This window comes from Salmo salar, chromosome ssa15, assembly GCF_905237065.1.
Source record: "Salmo salar chromosome ssa15, Ssal_v3.1, whole genome shotgun sequence".
NCBI classification, from domain to species: Eukaryota; Metazoa; Chordata; class Actinopteri; order Salmoniformes; family Salmonidae; genus Salmo; species Salmo salar.
Genome location: NC_059456.1, coordinates 92311535 through 92333788, shown reverse-complemented (window position 1 = coordinate 92333788; position 22254 = coordinate 92311535). Strand labels below are relative to the sequence as shown.

The following is a 22254-nucleotide window of genomic DNA, read 5'->3' as shown; positions in this document are numbered from 1 at the left end:
TGAGTTTTGATGGTGATTTGTTGTTACAATGTAGCAAGTCCTGCAGCCTAGTCTCTCCTTTAGCCTGTGTAAGGATCAGATGTGTTTATTTACTTTAACATTAAAGGTTGTTTGATTTGGTTAAAAAAAATGTGGTAGTTTGGTCGTTATTAAAAAATATTTGGGGGAGTCCGTTTTTGGGGTAGTCCTGTTTCCATCCTGAACAGTAGAAGGCGGGACGCACATTCAATTCTGCAATCGCCAATGTACCATAGAAGAAGAAGAAGAAGAAGAAGAAGAAGAAGAAGAAGAGTGACGCAGCTCATCACACTCTACAGACTCTCCAACGAGAGAAGAAATGTCGCAGCACCCGGAACTGTCCGCGGATTGCTCCAGGCAGGTTGGTTTGTTGTTAACAGCTTCTATTATGATTTAGCAAGCATTTGTCTTGATAAAACGTTCAGAAAATCGACATGGAATTATGATATATTACAACAACAAAAATCGACCCTGGAAATACTAATTCCATTGGCATTCCGGTTGGTATTCTGAAGCCGCAGTCGCGTGCAGCTAGCCTCAGCTTCACTAGTGCAGCGCTGTCAAAATCAGAAATGATGAGAAATACATAAATGTTTACAAGGCAATGTTTTCAAGATATGTATTTTGTTTAGGTCACTGCTGTTGCTGTCTGCTAGACTAGAGAATACACTCACAATTTTGTGGCTACAGTGTATGACCAATTGCTGATGACCTCAGAGATGTCTAGTGGTAATTGTGGTATTTCGCACGTCCTTCTACGGTCTTGTGATGCTCTCCAGTCCATTTTTTTTGTACCACAAATATTTCTGCTGTGTTGTTTAATCCCGACATTTATGTGGTATTCATACAAATTTTAGTGGCCAAAATGATGTCTGAAGAAAGTGAGCCCATGAGGCACATTGATCTTGGGTCTCCTCCTCTGGAACAACCAGCAGCTGGTCACTGGTTCCCTGGCCCTCCCCCGCCCGTCTATTCCTGCACTCTGACTTCTGAGCTGGTGGCCAAGGCCCGGGAGGAGCTACAGGAGAAGCCAGAGTGGAGGCTGAGAGACGTGCAGGCCCTGAGGGACATGGTGCTGAAGGAGCAGCCTAAGCTCCGGACCAGGCTGGACGATGCCTTTCTCCTGCGCTTCCTACGGGCCAGGTAAAGCATAATGCACTTCAGTAACTACCCATAATGCTCTCTGTACAATGATCCAGGAAACTGGCCTTAAGCGTCTCACAGTAGGAGGTCTGATCTAGGATCAGGTCCCCCCTGTCCATATAATCATATTATGATTTGAATGGCAAAGCTGATCCTATATCAGCACTTATACTCTAAGACACTTTATGAATAAGGGCCCTGGTGTCATCTTATTGAAGATGTTCTATCTTGAAGCTTACATAATGATGACCTGTCCTGTCTCCTTGTCCATCCACCAGAAAGTTTGACTATGACCGTGCCATGCAGCTGCTCCTCAACTACCACAGCAGCCGGCGGGCCTGGCCCGAGGTCTTCCAGGACCTGAAGCCCTCCACGGTCAAACATGTGTTAGACCTGGGCTTCCTGACTGTTCTGCCCCACCCAGACCTTAATGGACGCTACATCCTCTGTCTCAGACCTGGTCAGTGTGTTAGCTCACACTATCTACTGTTGTTTTATGTCCTAGAAGGGTTTTATGTCCTAGAAGCGCTCTAACTCATTTTTTTAATCTTTATTTGGAAATACTTTATATGAACACTGTTTTTCATAGAAGAATAGAATACTTTAATTCATACAAGACGGAAATTGGTTGTCTGCTTTACCCAAACCTGCATTATAAGTGCATTTACTTACTATCTCTTATGACCTATGTATAATGCATAACATAGGTGCTAATAGCTGCCCATAAACATCTATAATATTTTTTTTTAATCTTGAAAACATGTCCGATAATAGCCTTGATAAAACGTATTCAGAATGAAAAAGGCCAAGCATAGGACAGAGTTACTAAATATACGTTATTTTACAACAGGAAAATGGAAAGCAAATGACTATCCATTTGAGGACAACATCCGGGCCATTTACCTGACTCTGGAGAAGCTGATTCAGCCAGAGGAGACTCAGGTGAATGGGATCGTCATCTTAGCAGACTACACTGGGGTGGGCTTGTCCCAGGCATCCAATCCGGGCCCGTTCCTGGCCAAGAAGGTTGTCAGCATCCTTCAGGTAAGCCATCAATGACTTTGTTATTTAAGTTTTGATATTGTCACCCATGACAGCATGATCAAAATACACTGAGATCTATCTAGAATATGTATCTTATCAAATATGTTTTGTTGAAAACACAACACCCTTGAGATATGGCTTGTCTTCTGTCAATAACAGACATTTTAATGTTGGATTTCAGGATAGCTTCCCAATAAGAATCAAGGCTGTTAACATCATAAATGAGCCCCGGATTTTCAAAGGGATTTTTGCAATAATTAAGCCTTTTCTGAAGGAGAAGATGGCAGAGAGGGTGAGTTTCATTTCTTTGTCTTTTACATAATATGGAGTCTTTCTTCATATCCTCCTTTTTCTGTACATGGTAACCTGGTAAATGTAATCTGAATGCAGTGATCAAATTATCTCGTATAACAGTCGTGATATGATTTCAGTGATTTCCAAAGTGTTTTAAAACCATTATGAATAAACCTAATCAAATGAACATGGGGTAGAAGCCCTCTTGAAGTACTGTAGGCTCCTTTGTGAGACATCAGCCTAACATAATTCCCTTATTTTTCATACAGTACGTTCTCCACGGGTCAGACCTGCGCTCTCTGCACCGCAACATTCCTCGATCCGTCCTGCCAGAGGAGTATGGTGGTGTGGCCAGACACCTTGACATGTCAGCCTGGTCAAAGACATTACTGGACTCTGAGGAGGAGTTTATAGTGGAGTTCTGCCAGCCAGATCCTCTAGAGGGCGTAGTCCTCCCAGACTCCATGCTGTTTGAAGGGGAGCAGCCTGGTGGTGGTGCCAGGGATGAAGACACCTTCAGGGGGCTACGCTCTCAGCTCTACTACTGTTACTGATAATGACCACCACCACCTCTCGCTACTATGAGGACACGAGCCTGGTCCCAGATGTGTTTGTGCTGTCTTGCCAACGCCTATGGTCATTGATGTGACATTGACCATAGTTGGTAAAACAGAAGACTAGATCTGGGACCAGACTGAGGACACCACTGTTTATTATTTCCACTAATTGTTCTTTTGACCAATCACAGATCTTTTTTTAGATCTGATTGTTTTTCACTAATTGGTCTTTTAATCAATCAGAATAAGGCTGCCTGTATAAATGCAGCAAAAGTAATTTTGTAGAAATCACTACAGGAAGAGCTAAAGAGATGTCTGGGCCCATATTCAAAAAGCGTCTCAGAGTAGGAGTGCTGATATAGGATCAGTTTTTACCTTTGAGATAAAAATTAATATGGGGCCTACTACACTCCACATGGCCAAGCATAAGGCAGCTTTAAGTTCTGGTGAGGAAGCTTTACAGGAGCTGCTAATGCATGTTTACTTATTTAGTCGTTTCTGCCTCTCGGTTTTAAAACGGCTCTGATTTCCATTGTAAGATTTATTTCCCATAGAGGAAGATGTTCAACTGTGCCCATTTGAAATGCCACTCACTTTCTCCTTAATTTCTCAGAATACATGTACTGAGACTCTTCATCTGCATGGTGATATTCAAACACCATGTAGTTACAGGACATACTTTGCCTTAATCTATTTTTGATAATGATAGATATGCAAGGGGTTATGAATGGGGTTTAATTTGTATGTAATCATACAAGTATGTCACTTTTATCCAAAGCAGCGTACAGTGCAGTGAGTGGATAGCGTACCATTGTAGCGTGTGTGTATGTAATTCCTGCAGGAATTGAAACCCATGAACTTGCTGTTGCTGGCGCCACGCTCTTCCTGAACCACTCAAGACCTGTAATGTCTGCGTTACTGAGCGCCGAAGCCTACAGTGTACCTACACTACCGTTCAAAAGTTTGAGGTCACTTAGAAATGTCCTTGTTTTTGAAAGAAAAACACTTTTTGTCCATTAAAATAATATCAAATTGATCAGAACTACAGTGTAGACAGTGTTGTAAATGACTATTGTAGCTGGAAACAGCTGTTTTTTTTAATGGAATATCTACATAGGCATACAGAGGCCCATTATCAGCAACCATCACTCCTGTGTTACGATGGCACGGTGTGTTAGCTAATCCAAGTTTATAATTTTAAAAGGCTAATTGATCTTTAGAAAATCATTTTGCAATTATGTTAGCACAGCTGAAAACTGTTCTGATTGAAGAAGCAATAAAGCTGGCCTTTAGACTGGTTGAGTAGCTGGAGCATCAACATTTGTGGTTCAATTACAGGCTCAAAATGGCCAATAACAAAGACTTTATTCTGAAACTCATCAGTCTATTCTTGTTCTGAGAAATGAAGGCAATCCCATGTGAGAAATTGTCAAGAAACTGAAGATCAACAACGCGGTGTACTAGTCACAGAACAGCGCAAACTGGCTCTAACCAGAATAGAAAGAGTGGGAGGCCCCGGTGCACAACTGAGCAAGAGGACAAGTACAATAGTGTCTAGTTTGAGAAACCGACACCTCACAAGTCCTCAACTGGCAGCTTTATTAAATAGTACCCGCAAAACACCAATCTCAACGTCAACAGTAAAGGATGCTGGCCTTCTAGACAGAGTTGCAAAGAAAAAGCCACATCTCAGACTGGCAAATAAAAAGAAAAGATGGGAAAAAGAACACACACACTGGACAGAGGAACTCTGCCTAGAAGGCGAGCATCCTGGAGTCACCTCTTCACTGTTGATGTTGAGACTGGTGTTTTGTGGAACTATTTAATGAATTTTCTAAAACTAGACACTCTAATGTACTTGTCCTCTTGCTCAGTTGTGCACCGAGGCCTCCCACTCTTTCTATTCTGGTTAGAGCCAGTTTGCGCTGTTCTGTGAATGGAGTAGTACACAGCGTTGTACGAGATCTTCAGTTTCTGGGCAATTTCTCGCATGGAATAGCCTTCCTTTCTCAGAACAAGAATAGACTGACGAGTTTCAGAAGAAAGTTCTTTGTTACTGGCCATTTTGAGCATGTCATTGATCAGAACAACAGTTTTCAGCTGTGCTAACATAATTGCAAAATGGTTTGCTAATGATCAATTAGCTTTTTAAAATGATAAACTTGGATTAGCGAACACAACGTATTTCTGATCAATTTGATGTTATTTTAATTGACACATTTTTTTGCTTTTCTTTCAAAAACAAGGACATTTCTAAATGACCCCAAACTTCTGAACGGTAGTGTACCTACATGACAGTATACCTACATGACAGTGACACCAAAGCAATATTGATGCACATTTGTTCATATTAATACTAGTTTAACTAGTCCTGATCAGTTGTCACTCATCCTGATTTGATTTCCCCCACTAGCATTGTAAATCGTGGATAGTTGTATGATATAAATTTAAAAGAAATAGTACTAACTACAGTATTACATATTAACGTTAACATAGCTCAAATTAACATGAACATTTGACATCGAATAGCTAGTATGTAGATGAAATGGCCTTGTTTATGCATTGTTCTAGACAAGTTTGAATCCACAGACAATTATTTTGATATGTAACGTTGCAGATGGATATAGCTGCTTTGTGTTTTCTTTGCATTAACAACACTTAGGGCAGGTTTCAAGGACACATATTAACCCTAGTCCTAGACTGAAAAGTATGTTCAATGGAAATTCGCCATTGAAATTGCCTATGCTGTGATCTGGAAACTGGTCCATAATGTTCTGTTTTACCAGTTACAATCTCAACCCAGGGTACACAAGCCAGCTATGGGGATACCTACCCAGCAACACTGGAGCTATGTCATTGTGCCAAATATTTTATTATTACCATGGGCCATTTAGAGGTTAGGTTATATTGTGCAGATGACCTCACTCAATATACACTGAGTATACCAAACATTAGGAACACCTTCCTAATATTGAGTTGCGCAAATCCTTGAACCTGTCTCCTTCCCTTCATCTACACTGATTGAAGTGGATTTAACAAGTGACATCAATAAGGGATCATAGCTTTCACCTGGTCATTCAATGTCATGGAAACAGGTGTTCATAATGTGTTGTATACTCATGAGTTCATATTTTATTCATTATTTTATGAAACGCCAAGTTGTTTTTTTTAATAGATTTTGTCATTAAGTTACATTCCACAGTGTTATATTGTAATTAGCTAATCAATTTCTTTTTCTAAGATGTCTAAGCATGTCTGCAGTGTCTTCATATTTCAGAGTAGGCCTGCATTGATCAATAGATGAATAAACACATTTGAAATTCAGATGTGTGTTTTGCAAAACCCTAGGCCTACATGTCCAGTACAGAGGGAGGATGGTTTCATTGGGTAGAATAGAAAAGAATTATAGAACAGAACACTATCTATTTTAGTCAATTCCCAGATTGCCCAGTAGGCTGCCGTTTAGGCTATATGCGATATGAGAATTAGGCCTAGGCTAAAGCTTAATTTTGTCACATTCTATTCGTTTTCATATTTGAAGTTATGAAGAGTTCCACGTTTCAGCGTGAGTGAAATGTGAGCCTGGATCACAAGACGATGTCTGATTGGCTGTGGGATGGCTAACTCCATTTTGGAAACAGCTGTTTGAAGACCTAACCTTCCCTCATTGTTTCGGGAGGTTGCCAGAGAAACATTCCCGCTTTATGAGACTTCATCGCTTTAAGATTTACATTACGTGTTGCAGAAGGGCCCGGAAACTGAATTGGCGTTTGATCCGATTGTATCAAGTGGATAATTAAGGCTATCGAATCAAGGTTAGTCATTTGTCTTTTTGTTACACTATAACAATGTTTATGTGAAAATTACTGTTGCCGCGCAACCTCGGCGGATGCACATTTGGTTATGAGGAATTTGTTCTGATTTTGATGCAGGTCGTGTGTTCGTCAAACTTGCCAACATTAGGCACTTGAGGGACGTTTTATTTTGTTCTTTGCTCAGTGGAATGCCTATCTATACTTGAACAATGTAGGTGGTCTCTACTGGTGGAATATAGGCTACTGCCTATTCTCTATTCTAGGCGATTTGAATGTGAAATTGGGACAAATTGGGCTACTCCAATATTAACATCTTCCACGTTTTATTCAACCTTTTCAGTTTTGCGTATCAACAGACTGCCCTAGACAAGTTCAACAGTTTACTGCTAATTATCTCACTTATCAGAACAAATAAGCTGATCTTGTGAAATAACCAAATAGTCTAACTTAAATGTTTTTTTTTATCACATTCTTATGCCTTTTACAATGGTCTTGACAGAGCGATTTAAACAAATACCCTCTAACGTAATTAATGAAGGTCAGTAATTAAAGAACCCCCCCCCCTCACCTGGTTGTCTAGGTCTTAATTGAAAGGGAAAACCAAAAACCTTCAGACAGTAGGCCCAGTAGGGAATGAGTTTGGCACCCCTGGGGATAAATGATGAAGATGGTGCCTATTGATCCTGTAGCACAGGGGTATATATTCCCAGACTACTGGATGGATTTTTTCCCAGTTAGGCGCCAGACCTACTGAGCTAATTTATCAGTTCAGTGATTGACTCAATTTATCACACCTGGTCTTCCAGTTTGGTTAAATCAAAAACATGAAGTGGCTGCAGTACTACCCCTACAGTGGAGGGAGGGAGGGAGGGGCAGTGGACCTGGGGTGTATTCAGCATAGGTGTAGGCTAGGGGTGTAGGCTATAGCAGTTGTTCCCCAACTTTTTATAGTCCTGTACCCCCTTCAAACATTCAACCTTCAGCTGCTGCGTACCCACTCACCAGGGTCAGCACACTCTCAAATGTTGTTTATTGCCATCATTGTAAGCCTGCCACACACACGCACACTATACGATACATTTATTAAACATAAGAATGAGTGTGAGTTTGTGTCACAACCCGGCTCGTGGGAAGTGACAGATCTTAGATGACCAGGGCACAAATAATAATAAATGTTGCTCTTTATTTTACCATCTTACATGTAAAACCTTATTTGTTCATTGAAAATTGTGAATAACTCACCAGAGGTTAATGAGAATGGTGTGCTTGAAAGGATGCACATAACTCGGCAATGTTGGGTTGTATTGGAGAGAGCTTTAAATCATTTCGACACAGTCTGTGCCTGTATTTAGTTTTCATGCTAGTGAGGGCCGAGAATCCACTCTCATATAGGTACATGGTTACAAAGGGCATCAGTGTCTTAACAGTGCAATTTGCCAAGGCAGGATACTCTGAGCGCAGGCCAATCCAGAAATCTGGCAGTGGCTTCTGATTAAATTAAATTTTCACAGAACCGCTTGTTGCAATTTAGATGAGGCTCTCTTGTTCAGATATCGGTAAGTGGACTGGAGGCAGGGCATGAAAGGGATAACGAATCCAGTTGTTTGTTCCGTCCGTTTCGGGAAAGTACCTGCGTAATTGTGCACCCAGCTCACTCAGGTGCTTCGCTATATCACATTTGACATTGTCCGTGAGCTCGAGTTCATTTTCACACAAAATCATACAATGATGGAAAGACCTGTGTCTTGTCCTTGTTAATGCAGGCAGAAAAGAGCTCCAACTTCTTAATCATAGCCTCAAGTTTGTCCCGCACATTGAATATAGTTGTGGAGAGTCCATGTAATCCTAGATTCAGATCTTTCAGGTGATTAAAAAACATCATCCAGATAGGCCAGTCGTGTGAGAAACTCGTCATCATGCAAGCGGCCAGACAAGTCAAAATTATGGTCAGTAAAGAACTTTAGGCTCGTCTCTCCATTGAAAAAAAAAACGTGTCAGTACTTTGCCCCTTGATAACCAGCGTCAAAGCATTACATGGTCGCTGCCCATGTCATTGCATAATGCAGAAGTTACACGAGAGTTCAGAGGCCTTGCTTTAACAAAGTTAACCATTTTCACTGTAGTATCTAAGACATCTTTCAAGCTGTCAGGCATTCACTTGGCAGCAAGAGCCTCTCAGATGATGCTGCAGTGTACCCAAGTGGCGTCGGGAGCAACTGCTTGCAGGCGCATTACCACTCCACTATGTCTCCCTGTCATGGCTTTTGCGCCATCAGTACAGAGACCAACACATCTTGACCATCAAAGTCCTTTTGATGTCACAAAGCTGTCCGTCCAGTACTCTAAAAATATCCTCTCCTGTTGTCCTGGTTTCCAGCGGTTTGCAGAAGAGGATGTCTTCCTTAATTGACCCCCCATAAACGTAACAGACATGTGCCAGGTCCGCCACGTCTGTTGACTCATCCAGCTGTAATGCATATAATTCACTGGCTTGTATGCGAAGCAGTAATTGTTTCAAAACATCTCCTGCCATGTCACTGATGCGTCGTGGGACAGTGTTGTTTGAGGAAGGAATTGTCTGTATAGTTGTTTGGCCTTTTCCCCCAGCATTGTCCCAGCTATATCTGCGGCAGCAGGAAGAATTAAGTCCTCCACAATAGTATGGGGCTTGCCTGTCCTAGCCACTAGGTAGCTCACCATATAAGACACTTGTAGCCCCTTCTTATTAATGGTATTTGTTGCTTTTGTCTTACTACTCGAAAGTCATCTTTATTCTCGCTCAAAAAACTCCCGTGGCTTATTTTTCAAATTGTCATGTTTAGTTTCTAAATTTCTGCGCAAGAGTGAAGGTTTCCCGTGAGAGAGTAACCGTTTTTTAAAAATGTTATTTATTTCACCTTTATTTAACCAGGTAGGCTAGTTGAGAACAAGTTCTCATTTGCAACTGCGACCTGGTCAAGATAAAGCGTAGCAATTCGACACATACAACAACAGAGTTACCCATGGAACAAACAAAACATACAGTAAAACAAAAAGTCTATATACAGTGAGTGCAAATGAGGTAAGTTAAGGCAATAAATAGGCCATGGTGGCGAAGTAATTACAATATAGCAATTAAACACGGGTTAGCAAGCAAGCAGTTGGCAGACCGGGGCTAGCAGTTAGCAGACCAGGGCAGGCAAGCTGGCAGTTAGCAGACCGGGGCTAGCAAGTTAGCCTTTGGGGGACGTCGCGATGGGGGTAAGTCTGTTTTTGCCTCTTCGTGCGGTGACGTCGATAGACCAGCCGTGCAATTAGAAGGGTTCCAAGTAGCTCTAGGTAGCTAGTAGGCCGCGGTTAGCAGAATGGGCCTTCAGCGGACGTCGTGCCTGAGGGGCCTGTTGGAATCCTCGGGCAGATTATGTCGGTGTTCCAGTCGTAGAGGATCGGCGGGGTTCCGTGCTCCGTACCGGCAGTAGAAGGGGTCTGGATATTGTAGCCCATGAGTGGGCTTTGGTGGTAGCACAGGATGGAAATGGGGGTAGGGGGCAGTATTGACACGGCCGGATAAAAAACGTACCCAATTTAATCTGGTTACTACTCCTGCCCAGTAACTAGAATATGCATATAAATATTGGCTTTGGATAGAAAACACCCTAAAGTTTCTAAAACTGTTTGAATGGTGTCTGTGAGTATAACAGAACTCATATGGCAGGCAAAAACCTGTGAAGATTCCTTACAGGAAGTGCCCTCTCTGACAAGATCTTGTTCTTCTTGTCTCTGTTTATTGAAGACTGAGGATCTTTGCTGTAACGTGACACTTCCTACGGCTCCCATAGGCTCTCAGAGCCCGGGAAAAAGCTGAATGATATCGAGGCAGCCCCAGGCTGAAACACATTTGCGCGTTTGGCAAGTGGCCGATCAGAGGACAATGGGCTTAGGCGCGTGCACGAGTCGACCCCGTGCTTTATTTTCTTTCCTCTTTTTACCTAAACGCAGATTCCCGGTCGGAATATTATCGCTTTTTTACGAGAAAAATGGCATAAAAATTGATTTTTAAACAGCGGTTGACATGCTTCGAAGTACGGTAATGGAATATTTAGAAAATATTTGTCACGAAATGCGCCGTGCTCGTCACCCTTCTTTACCCTTTCGGATAGTGTCTTGAACGCACGAACAAAACGCCGCTGTTTGGATATAACTATGGATTATTTGGGACCAAACCAACATTTGTTATTGAAGTAGAAGTCCTGGGAGTGCATTCTGACGAATACAGCAAACGTAATAACATTTTTCTTATAGTAAATCTGACTTTGGTGAGTGCTAAACTTGCTGGGTGTCTAAATAGCTAGCCCTGTGATGCCGGGCTATCTACTGAGAATATTGCAAAATGTGCTTTCACCGAAAAGCTATTTTAAAATCGGACATATCGAGTGCATAGAGGAGTTCTGTATCTATAATTCTTAAAATAATTGTTATGCTTTTTGTGAACGTTTATCGTGAGTAATTTAGTAAATTTTTGTAAATTCACCGGAAGTTTGCTAGTTCTGAACGTCACATGCTAATGTAAAAAGCTGTTTTTTTTATATAAATATGAACTTGATTGAACAAAACATGCATGTATTGTATAACATAATGTCCTAGGTGTGTCATCTGATGAAGATCATCAAAGGTTAGTGCTGCATTTAGCTGTCTTCTGGGTTTTTGTGACATATGTTAGCTTGAAAAATGGGTGTCTGATTATTTCTGGCTGGGTACTCTGCTGACATAATCTAATGTTTTGCTTTCGTTGTAAAGCCTTTTTGAAATCGGACAGTGTGGTTAGATTAACGAGAGTCTTGTCTTTAAAATGGTGTAAAATAGTCATATGTTTGAGAAATTGAAGTAATAGCATTTCTAAGGTATTTGAATAACGCGCCACGGGATTCCACTGGCTGTTACGTAGGTGGGACGAAATCGTTTTGTTCAAGCCCGGCAGCACAAACACCTGACAAACAATACCATTAGCAGAATCAGTTGATATGAGCTTGCACATAAGCCTGCACACACCTGTAGGACTAGTGTCAAAAAACACTTAACATTTATTTTATCATGCAGATAGTTATTTAAAGGTGCGCTATGCAGAAATCACTCTGCCATTTCCTGGCTGCTAAAATTCTAATAGTTCACCTAATTTCAGTTTGTGACAAAACAAGCAAGTAAAGTGTAGAGAATTATTGTACCATCTAAACTGCTGTGAATTGTATTTTCAATAACCAAAAATGTTGTATTTTCAGCTGTTTGAAGTTGGTGTACAACACTGAAACTAAAAGACCAAAAAGTGACATATTGCAGCTTCAAGGCTTCATGGATCAACAATAATGAGGTCATGTACTGTATATCTGCAGTGCAGCAGTGGCACTACCAGCACCACTCTCCTCTTCCTCCAACTTTCCCTTTAGCTAATGGATGTCTGCTGTTGTGTTGATAGTGGCCAATAACATTATTAGCAATGGAAAAATGAAGATTGAATCCCCTGTACAGTACTCTGGACGAGTGTATGTTTTGTTGGGTTGGGGATAAGGGTCGGTTGTAAGGGTTAGTTGTGTGTGGTTGTTTTATCATCTTGTGGTTATCACTTGGTTCCCTCAGGAAATACATTATTTTTGTGTCTGGTCCCAGATCTGGTTGGGCTATCTTACCAACTCCTACTGATGTGTTGTGCCACTGACTACAGTTGTCAAACTATTACATTTGTCATTTAGCAGATGCGCTTATCCAGAGCGACTTACAGGAGCAATTAGGGTTAAGTGCCTTGCTCAATGGCACATCAACAGATTTTTCACCTAGTCGGCAATGGGATTCAAACCATTGGCCAGCTACCTGCCGCCCATTTAGAGTATTCAGTAGGGATGCACGATATATCGGTGAGCATAATCAGAATTGGCCGATATTAGCTAAAAATGCCGACATCGGCCCGATGTCTAGTTTAACACCGATATGCAAAACTGATGTCAAAGCTGACGTGCATACCTATATAACGTAGGTAGATGACGTAATGACGCCATGAAAATACAGCGCTACACAGAACAAAAGCAGAAAAATAGTAAGCGCACACTTCTAACAACTAGTTAAAGTTGAGCAGTCATTTGAAAGGAAGAACATTTCAGCGAGACAACGCAAAACCCGTTAATGCCAAGATAATGGAATTTATTGCCCTTGACAATCAACCGTCCTCTCTGGTGGATGACATTGGCTTTCGCCGACTGGTCATACACACTATTTTTCAGATGTTTCCCTACCGGAGTTACACTATTGTTTAAACGTACATCTATGAGCTACATGTTATGGGCGTCACTGCTATTAGCTTCACGACTGACATTTGGACCAGCGATGTCAGCCCCATGAGCATGCTGAGTCTGACCACACAGTGTGTTGATGAGGATTTCATACGGAGGAAAGCCGTATTGCATGCTCAAGAATGTGCTGGTTCTCATATCGCTGCTGCCATTTCAATGGCATTTGAGAACATGTTTGAAACTTGGCAACATGAACACACTCTTGGCGCCATTCAAAAAACTGACTTGAGAAATAAGTTCATCAACTGCGTCTGCAGCAGACGTGATACCCTCTGTCATGGCATTGAAACGGCTGCTCAACAAAACTGCCAATACAGACCGTGGGGTTAAATTTACAAAAGTACTTGAGGCTGTGAACAAGCGATTCGTTGTATTCTCTCTGAGCCTCTTTACAGTGTCGCCACCATGCTCAATGCTAGGTACAAGGACCGCTACTTTGACGCAGACAAGAAACACGTTTTACGTGTTTACGTGAAATGTTACATACACAGCTGGACAAGATGGAAACGGACACAGTGACCGTGCGCACCGAGGAAGAGAGGCCATGGACAGACAGCTGAAACTTCACTGCTTGACATGTATGAGGAAATCCTGGTTGAGAATGAAATGACTGAACAAATTAATGTAACAACACAGCAATTAGGTGGGGGAAAAAATAGGTTTTGAATATGTTTTACTGGTAATGGGGACATGTAAATGCCATCAAAATAACTTTTTTTTGTGTGTGTGTGTGTGACCTTTATTTAACTAGGCAAGTAATTTAAGAACAAATTCTTATTTACAATGACTGCCAAACCCGGACGACGCTGGACCAATTGTGCGCCGCCCTATGGGACTCCCAATCACGGCCAGATGTGAGACAGCCTGGATTCAAACCAGGGACTGTAGTCACGCCTCTTGCAATGAGATTCAGTGCCTTAGACGTGTGTGTGTGTGTGTGTGTGTGTGTGTTAACTATTTAACTGTACTAGAATGCTTAAAAGGCCGCTAAAATTGTAAATATTGGATATCGGTATCGGCCAAAAATGTCATGTCAATGCATCCCTAGTATTCAGGACTATCTTTCTTACACAATACAAAATATGTTACTGGACAGAGAGAAGCGATCCAGAACTATAAGCAGAGTGCCAACAGACCTCAGTCTAAAATGCGTAAAGCAATTGGTTGTGGGATACACATAAGGCAATTCTAGGTCTTGTGGCATATTTTGGTTAAACTATCCCCAATTCAATGGAATTGTAACCCTCTGCATGCACAGTGCATTCTTCCATCACATGTACAGCTGATTCTCAAGATCTTGCACACTAATGATATGCTATTTAGCCCACACTACTACACTGTCTGAGCCAAGGACTACATGCTTTCTGGTAAGTTTTGATTACAATACTGGGTGGTGTGAATACATTTTATATGGCATACATGCAATTTATTTTTATTTAACTAGTAAATAGTAGCCTACAGAAAAGTGTGTTTTACATCATTTCTAACTTGTTAACAATTTCTGCTAGTTAGTTTTTGCTACCATGTGGGTTTGAGTTTGCTTGAGCCTGCTAACTGAGGAGTGTTAATTCACCTGTTTCCTAACATGTTTCATTTTTAAACATTTATCTTACAAAGGAGTTGTTTAATCTAAGTTTTTTACTCATTTTTGTTCTTATCTTTACAGGAAAATGCCACGGGCACTATCTGATGTGTGGAGACATTTCATTGCAGCTAATGTAGAAAGAAAAGCTGTGTACATTTGCAAGTACTGTGTCAAATCATATGTGAAGAATGCAACATAGGATGCAGAATCATCTGGCCAAGTGCATAAAGTTCCCACAGCGCTCACAACAAGCAACCGCTGACAAAAGTTCCTCTACTTCTATTCGAGGTGAAAATGATGAATCAGACACCTTATCGATAGCAACAGCTCCTGGTCCTCCTGGAATCTGAAGATTTCTGACTCAACGGAGGAACGTAGTCAGAGATATGCTGATGAATGTCTTGCTCGAGTTGTGTCTGCAACTGGTTCACATCTGATGCTCACAGGCAATGTGTATTGGAAGAGATTTCTACATGTTCTTCGCCCAGCATACACCCCTCCAACCAGACATGCTTTATCTACTAATTTGCTGGATGCAGAGTTCAACAGAGTTCAAGTGAAGGTCAAGCAAATCACAGAGAAAGCAGACTGTATTGCAATCATCTCTGATGGGTGGTTGAATGTTCGTGGGAAAGGAATAATTAACTACCTCTCCACCCCTCAACCAGTATTCTGCAAGAGCAGAGACACAAAGGACAACAGACACACTGGTCTCTACATTGCAGATGAGCTGAAGGCGGTCATCAATGACCTTGGACCACAGAAGGTATTTGCACTGATGACAGACAATGCTGTGAACATGAAGGCTGCTTGGTCTAAAATGGAGGAGTCCTACCCTCACATCACACCCATTGGCTGTGCTGCTCGTGCATTGAATCTGCTCCTCAAGGACATCATGGCACTGAAAACAATGGATAAACTCTACAAGAGAGCCAAGGAAATGGTTAGGTATGTGAAGGGTCATCAAGTTATAGCAGCAATCTACCTCACCAAGCAAAGTGAGAAGAATAAGATCACCACATTGAAGCTGCCCAGCAACACCTGTTGGGGTGGTGTTGTCATCATGTTTGACAGTCTCCTGGAGGGGAAGGAGTCTCTCCAAGAAATGGCCATATCACAGTCTGCTTATATAGACAGCCCCATCAAGAGTATCCTCCCGAGTGATGTATTTTGGGAGAGAGTGGTAAGCAACCTGAAACTCCTGAAAGCTATAGCATTAGCCATTGCACGGATTGAGGGAGACAATGCCATCCTGTCTGATGTCTAGACTCTGCTTGCAGATGTAAGAGAAGAAATCTGTACTGCCCTGCCCACTTCACTGTTGCTCCAAGCAGAGGAAACTGCAGTTCTGAAATGCATCAAAAAGCGTGAAGACTTCTGCCTGAAGCCCATCCACGCCGCAGCGTACATGTTGGACCCCAAGTATGCTGGTAAGAGCATCCTGTCTGGTGCAGAGATCAAGTCCTATGGTGGCATCACTACTGTGTCTTGCCACCTTGGCCTGGATGAGGGCAAGGTTCTTGGCAGTCTGGTGAAGTACATTTCCAAGTAAGGGCTTTGGGATGGAGATGAAATATGGCAGTCATGCCAACATATCTCATCAGCCACCTGGTGGATGGGACTTTGTGGCTCTGAGGCTCTTTCCCCTGTTACCTCCATCATTCTCCAAATCCCACCAACATCAGCCGCCTCAGAGCGCAACTGGTCCTTGTTTGGGAACACACACACCAAAGCACGCAACAGGCAGACCAATACAAGGGTTGAAAAATTGGTGGCCATCCGGGCAAATTTGAGGCTTTTTGAGCCTGACAACGAGCCATCCTCAAGGTTGGAAAGTGACAGTGAAGATGAGGCCTCGGAGTCTGATGTTCAAGAGGTGGACATTGAGAAGTCCAGGGAGAGGACTTGGAAGCCGGAGAGAGAGCCAAACAAAGCTTTAGTTCCTAGACTTTAGTTTCTATCATTTTACAGATGTATGTTGAAAACGTTTTTAGGGGATGCAATGCATCATTCAATATTCCCTTTTGTTGTTCAGCGAAATCATTCCATGTGAAGAGTCAACTCATTTAATTAAAGTTCAATTTGTAACTAAATTGTTTTTATTTCTATTGGAAGGATTTAATCGTCTACTTAAAAGGTTTATGTTTCTGTTTCCATTTGATATGGTAAATATATCCAATGCAAAAAACATCTACATTTAAATGGTATTAATTTGCATATATTCCCGTTAATTCCCACGGAATGTTTCCACCTCTGAATATTCCCCAAAATGTGCAACCCTAGTTACGTTACCAGAAAAAATATTGTCATCAGATGCTTTTAAAAAACTAAATTACTTCTTAGATTACTTTTAAATTCAGAAAGGGTATTTGTGAAAAAATACAGACACCTTTCTGTTTTCTCAATGACATTCAATTCAGCAGTGAGAAAAGATGCAGTTAAATTTGTTCCACCTGAGCGAGTCTGACTACAAGTCGTTGATGACACACCAAAAGTGTTTAATGGATCCTTTTTGTCTTCTAATGCCTCTTAACTTCTATGGGCTACGTGGGATGCTAGCGTCCCACCTGCGGGACACAGCCAGTGAAATATCAGGGCGGCAAATTCAAAATGTCATAATTCAAATTTCTCAAACACAACTATTTTACACCATTTTAAAGATGCACCTCTCCTTAATCCAACCACATTGTCCGATTTCAAAAAGGCTTTACGGCGAAAGCATAAAGTTGGATTATGTTAGGACAGTGCCGACACAAGAAAAACCACACAGCCATTTTCCAAGCAGGAGAGAGGTCACTAAAACCAGAAATACAGCTAAAATTAAGCACCAACCTTTGACGATCTTCATCAGATGACACTCCTAGGACTCAATGTTATACAATACATGAGCCTGAGTAGTAGGCAGTTTAATTTGTGTCTTATGAAGAGTTTTCCGCCCTAAACTACAACCTCAAACCATGGACACTGGGACAATATATTTCAAGATTTGAATATTGGGAATGATGGAATATTTATTTATTTATTTCACCTTTATTTAACCAGGTAGGCAAGTTGAGAACAAGTTGTCATTTACATTTGCGACCTGGCCAAGATAAAGCAAATCAGTTCGACAACATACAAAAACACAGTTACACATGGAGTAAAACAACATACAATCAATGATACAGTAGAAAAAAATAAGACTATATACAATGTGAGCAAATGATGTGAGATAAGGGAGGTGAAGGCAAAAAAGGCCATGGTGGCAGAGTAAATAAAGTATAGCAAGTAAAACACTGGAATGGTAGATTTGTTATTTGAAGAAAGTTCAAAGTTAAAATATAAATAATATGGTGCAAAGGAGCAAAATAAATAAAATAAATAAATAAAGTAGGGGAAGAGGTAGTAGTTTGGGCTAAATTATAGATGGGCTATGTACAGGTGCAGTGATCTAGGAGCTGTTCTGATAGCTGGTGCTTAAAGCTAGTGAGGGAGAAAAGTGTTTCCAGTTTCAGAGATTTTTGTAGTTCGTTCCAGTCATTGGCAGCAGAGAACTGGAAGGAGAGACGACCAAAGGAGGAGTTGGCTTTAGGGGTGACCAGAGAGATATACCTGTTGGAGCGCGTGCTACAGGTGGGTGCTGCTATGGTGGACAGTGAGCAGAGATAAGGGGGGACTTTACCTAGCAGGGTCTTGTAGATGACCTGGAGCCAATGTATTTGGCGACAATTATGAAGCGAAGGCCAGCCAAGGAGAGCGTACAGGTCGCAGTGGTGGGTAGTATATGGGGCTTTGGTGACAAAACAGATGGCATATGGAAAATATGTCTATTTTGTGATGTCATTAAAAGGTGCATGAAGATGTTATAACAAAAACATGTAACTTGAAGAGTTTTCATACGGTGTATATCATGTTTACATACTTTACGTTGTGTGGAAAATATCCAGGATAAAGAGAATGTTTTTGTGATGATAAGATTGTGATTTTAGTTCACTAATGAGATCATAGTAAATTGTGATACCTTGCCTCGTAACTAACCACGCACCAGGGAACCCAGAGAGCGTGTCAGCCTGACGTAAACGCCCCCTTTTTACCCGAGGGTATAAAGCATTTGAGTTAACCTCTCTAGGGTATGTGGGACGAAATCGTCCCACCTAGTCAACAGCCAGTGGAATCGAGTGGCGCGATATTCAAATACCTATTACTTCAATTTCTCAAACATATGACTATTTTACACCATTTTAAAGACAAGACTCTCGTTAATCTAACCACATTGTCCGATTTCAAAAGGGCTTTACAACGAAAGAGGAGGAGAGGGTACCCAGCCAGAAATGATCACACACCCATTTTTCAAGCTAGCATATAATGTCACAAAAACCAAAACCACAGCTAAATGCAGCACTAACCTTTGATGATCTTCATCAGATGACACTCCTAGGACATTATGTTATACAATACATGCATGTTTTGTTCAATCAAGTTCATATTTATATCAAAAACCAGCTTTTTACATTAGCATGTGACGTTCAGAACTAGCAAACATACTGAAAACTTCCGGTGAATTTACTAAATTACTCACGATAAACGTTCACAAAAAACATAATTATTTTAAGAATTATAGATACAGAACTCCTTTATGCAATCGCGGTGTCAGATTTTAAAATAGCTTTTCGGCAAAAGCACATTTTGCAATATTCTGAGTAGATAGCTCGCCATCACGGGCTAGCTAATTTGACACCCACCAAGTTTGGCACTCACCAAACTCAGATTTACTATAAGAAAAATTGGATTACCTTTGCTGTTCTTCGTCAGAATGCACTCCCAGGACTTCTACTTCATCCACAAATGTTGTTTTGGTTCAAAATGATCCATAGTTATGTTCAAATATCCTCTGTTTTGTTCTTGCGTTCAAGACACTATCCGAACGGTGATGCGCGGATGCGTATCGTCACAAAAAAATTCAAAATATTCCATTACCGTACTTCGAAGCATGTCAAACACTGTTTAAAATCAATTTTTATGCGATTTTTCTCGTAAAATAGCGATAATATTCCGACCGGGAGACGTCTTTTTCGTTCAAAGACTGAAAATGTAAAATGGCCTCTTCCCGTGCATGCGCACGCCCGTCTCATTGTTCTCAGATTGACCACTATCCAAATGCGCTACTGTTTTTCAGCCTGGGGCTGCAAAGTCATCATTCCACGTTCTGGCGCCTTCTGAGAGCCTATGGGAGCCTTAGAAAGTGTCACGTTACAGCAGAGATCCTCTGTTTTCAATAAAGAGAATAAAGGCGGCCAAGAAATGGTCAGACAGGCCACTTCCTGTAAAGGAATCTCTCAGGTTTTGACCTGCCATTTGAGTTCTGTTATACTCACAGACACCATTCAAACAGTTTTAGAAACTTTAGGGTGTTTTCTATCCATATATAATAAGTATATGCATATTCTAGTTACTGGGTAGGATTAGTAACCAGATTAAATCGGGTACGTTTTTTTATCCAGCCGTGAAAATACTGCCCCCTAGCCATAAGAGGTTAACGATTACTAGCATACCCATAAGATGATGCAGCCACCACCATGCTTGAAAATATGAAGAGTGATACCCGGTGAGGGGTTGTGTTGAATTTGCCCAAACGTAAAGCTTCGTATTCAGGGCAAGTTCATTTCTTTGCCCCATTTTTTTTGCAGTTTTACTTTAGTGCCTTATTGCAAACAGGATGCATGTTTTGGAATATTTGTATTCTGTACAGGCTTTCTTCTTTTCACTCTGTCATTTAGGTTAGTATTGTGGAGTAACTACAATGTTGTTGATCCATCCTCTGTTTTCTCCTATCAAAGCCATTTAACTCTAACTGTTTTTTAAAGTCACCATTGGTGAAATCCCTGAACGGTTTCCATCCTCTTCGGGCAACTGCGTTAGGAAGGACACCTGTATCTTTGTGGTTACTGGGTATATTGATGCACCATCCCAAGTGTAATTAATAACTTCACCATGCTCAAAGGGATATTCAATGTCTGCTTTTTTTTTTTTTTTACCTTTCTACCAATAGATGCCCTTTGCGAGGCATTGGAAAACCTTCCTGGTCTTTTGTGGTTTAATCTGTGTTTTCAAATTCACTGCTTGACTGAGGGACCTTACAATTATCTGTATATGTGGGGTACAGAGATGAGGTAGTCATTCACAAATAATGTAAAACACTATTATTAGTCCATACAACTTATGTGATTTGTTAAGAACATGTTGACTCCTGAACTTATTTAGGCTTGCCAAAAGGGTTGAATACTTATTCACTCAAGACATTTCAGATTTAAATTGTTTTATTAATTTAAAACATTTCTAAAAACAATTCCACTTTGACATTACTGGGTATGGTCTGTAGGCTAGTGACACAATTTAAATTGAATCCATTTTAAATTCAGACTAACACAACAATGTGGAAGAAGTAAAAGGGTGTGAATACTTTCAGAAGGTGTTGTACATAGTCTACTACTCAGTGTGGAGGACATGAACGGCAACCACACCGGGACACTGTTCACTTTGCTCCTTCTTGACTAGCACTACTGTCCGGCAACGGAGTGAGGCTACTTAGTATCCAATAACAGGTTGACAGTCACTGTAAGCACATGCATACAAATAAAAAATTAACTGTCAGTTTTATACCTGAACATGTACACTTTTCAGTTATTTAAGTAAAACTAACAGTGAAGTACAACTGACTCATCCTTTGGCTTTAAAACAGAAGTCCAAACTCTCGCGGTACGGTAGCTCAATGTACTATAGTAACGTGGTAAGAAATGGAGAGGAAAAAAACACACCCACTCCTTTCCACCCGCCCAGTACTTTCCTTTCGACACACCCACTCCTTTCCACACGCCCAGTACTTTCCTTTCGACACACCCACTCCTTTCCACACGCCCAGTACTTTCCTTTCGACACACCCACTCCTTTCCACACGCCCAGTACTTTCCTTTCGACACACCCACTCCTTTCCACCCGCCCAGTACTTTCCTTTCGACACACCCACTCCTTTCCACCCGCCCAGTACTTTCCTTTCGACACACCCACTCCTTTCCACCCGCCCAGTACTTTCCTTTCAACACACCCACTCCTTTCCACACGCCCAGTACTTTCCTTTCGACACACCCACTCGCCCATACTCCAGTCGCCAGATTGGGTGGCAGCTACTCCCTTCTCATGAATTAAGCAATTACCATAGGGTTATGTATAAAAATACCGAGTTGCCCAAGAGATCTCAGTGACGTTGAAAGAGGGGTCTCAAAGGAGCATAGGGGGTTTTAAAGTGTTCGTGTGTGTCTCAGTCACCAGATCTCAACCAATTAAATACTTACGGGAGATTATGGAGTGGCACCAAAGACGGCGTTTTCCACCACCAGCGACAAAACACCAAATTATGGAATTTACTGTGGAAGAATGGCGTTGTATCCCTCCAATAGAGTTGTAGATACTTGTAGAATCTATGCCAGGGCGCATTGAAGCTGTTC

The 22254-nt window shown here is 41.4% G+C and overlaps 2 protein-coding genes across 3 annotated transcripts in view; both read left to right on the top strand.

Annotated features, from left to right (window-relative positions):
* Positions 1 to 262: 262 nt before the first annotated feature.
* On the top strand, positions 263 to 4374 carry LOC106572613 (alpha-tocopherol transfer protein-like). 2 transcript variants are annotated; one of them, XM_014146950.2, is made up of 7 exons: positions 275 to 379; positions 651 to 747; positions 876 to 1161; positions 1440 to 1621; positions 2012 to 2205; positions 2387 to 2497; positions 2769 to 4374. In XM_014146950.2, the coding sequence occupies exons 2-7, from the start codon at positions 726 to 728 to the stop codon at positions 3051 to 3053; spliced, it is 1080 nt and encodes a 359-aa protein (XP_014002425.1). In that variant the 5' UTR covers positions 275 to 379; positions 651 to 725; the 3' UTR covers positions 3054 to 4374. The 2 variants fall into 2 exon arrangements, with proteins under 2 accessions (XP_014002426.1, XP_014002425.1); XM_014146951.2 differs by lacking the exon at positions 651 to 747 and having other exon boundaries at positions 263 to 379.
* Positions 4375 to 6655: 2281 nt separating this feature from the next.
* The window catches only part of LOC106572615 (cAMP-dependent protein kinase inhibitor gamma), a 42098-nt gene continuing 26499 nt past the window's right edge, over positions 6656 to 22254 (top strand). The window contains exon 1 of the mRNA XM_014146954.2: positions 6656 to 6871. The gene's annotated coding sequence lies outside the window, so the exon portion shown is untranslated. The remainder of the gene's footprint in view (positions 6872 to 22254) is intronic.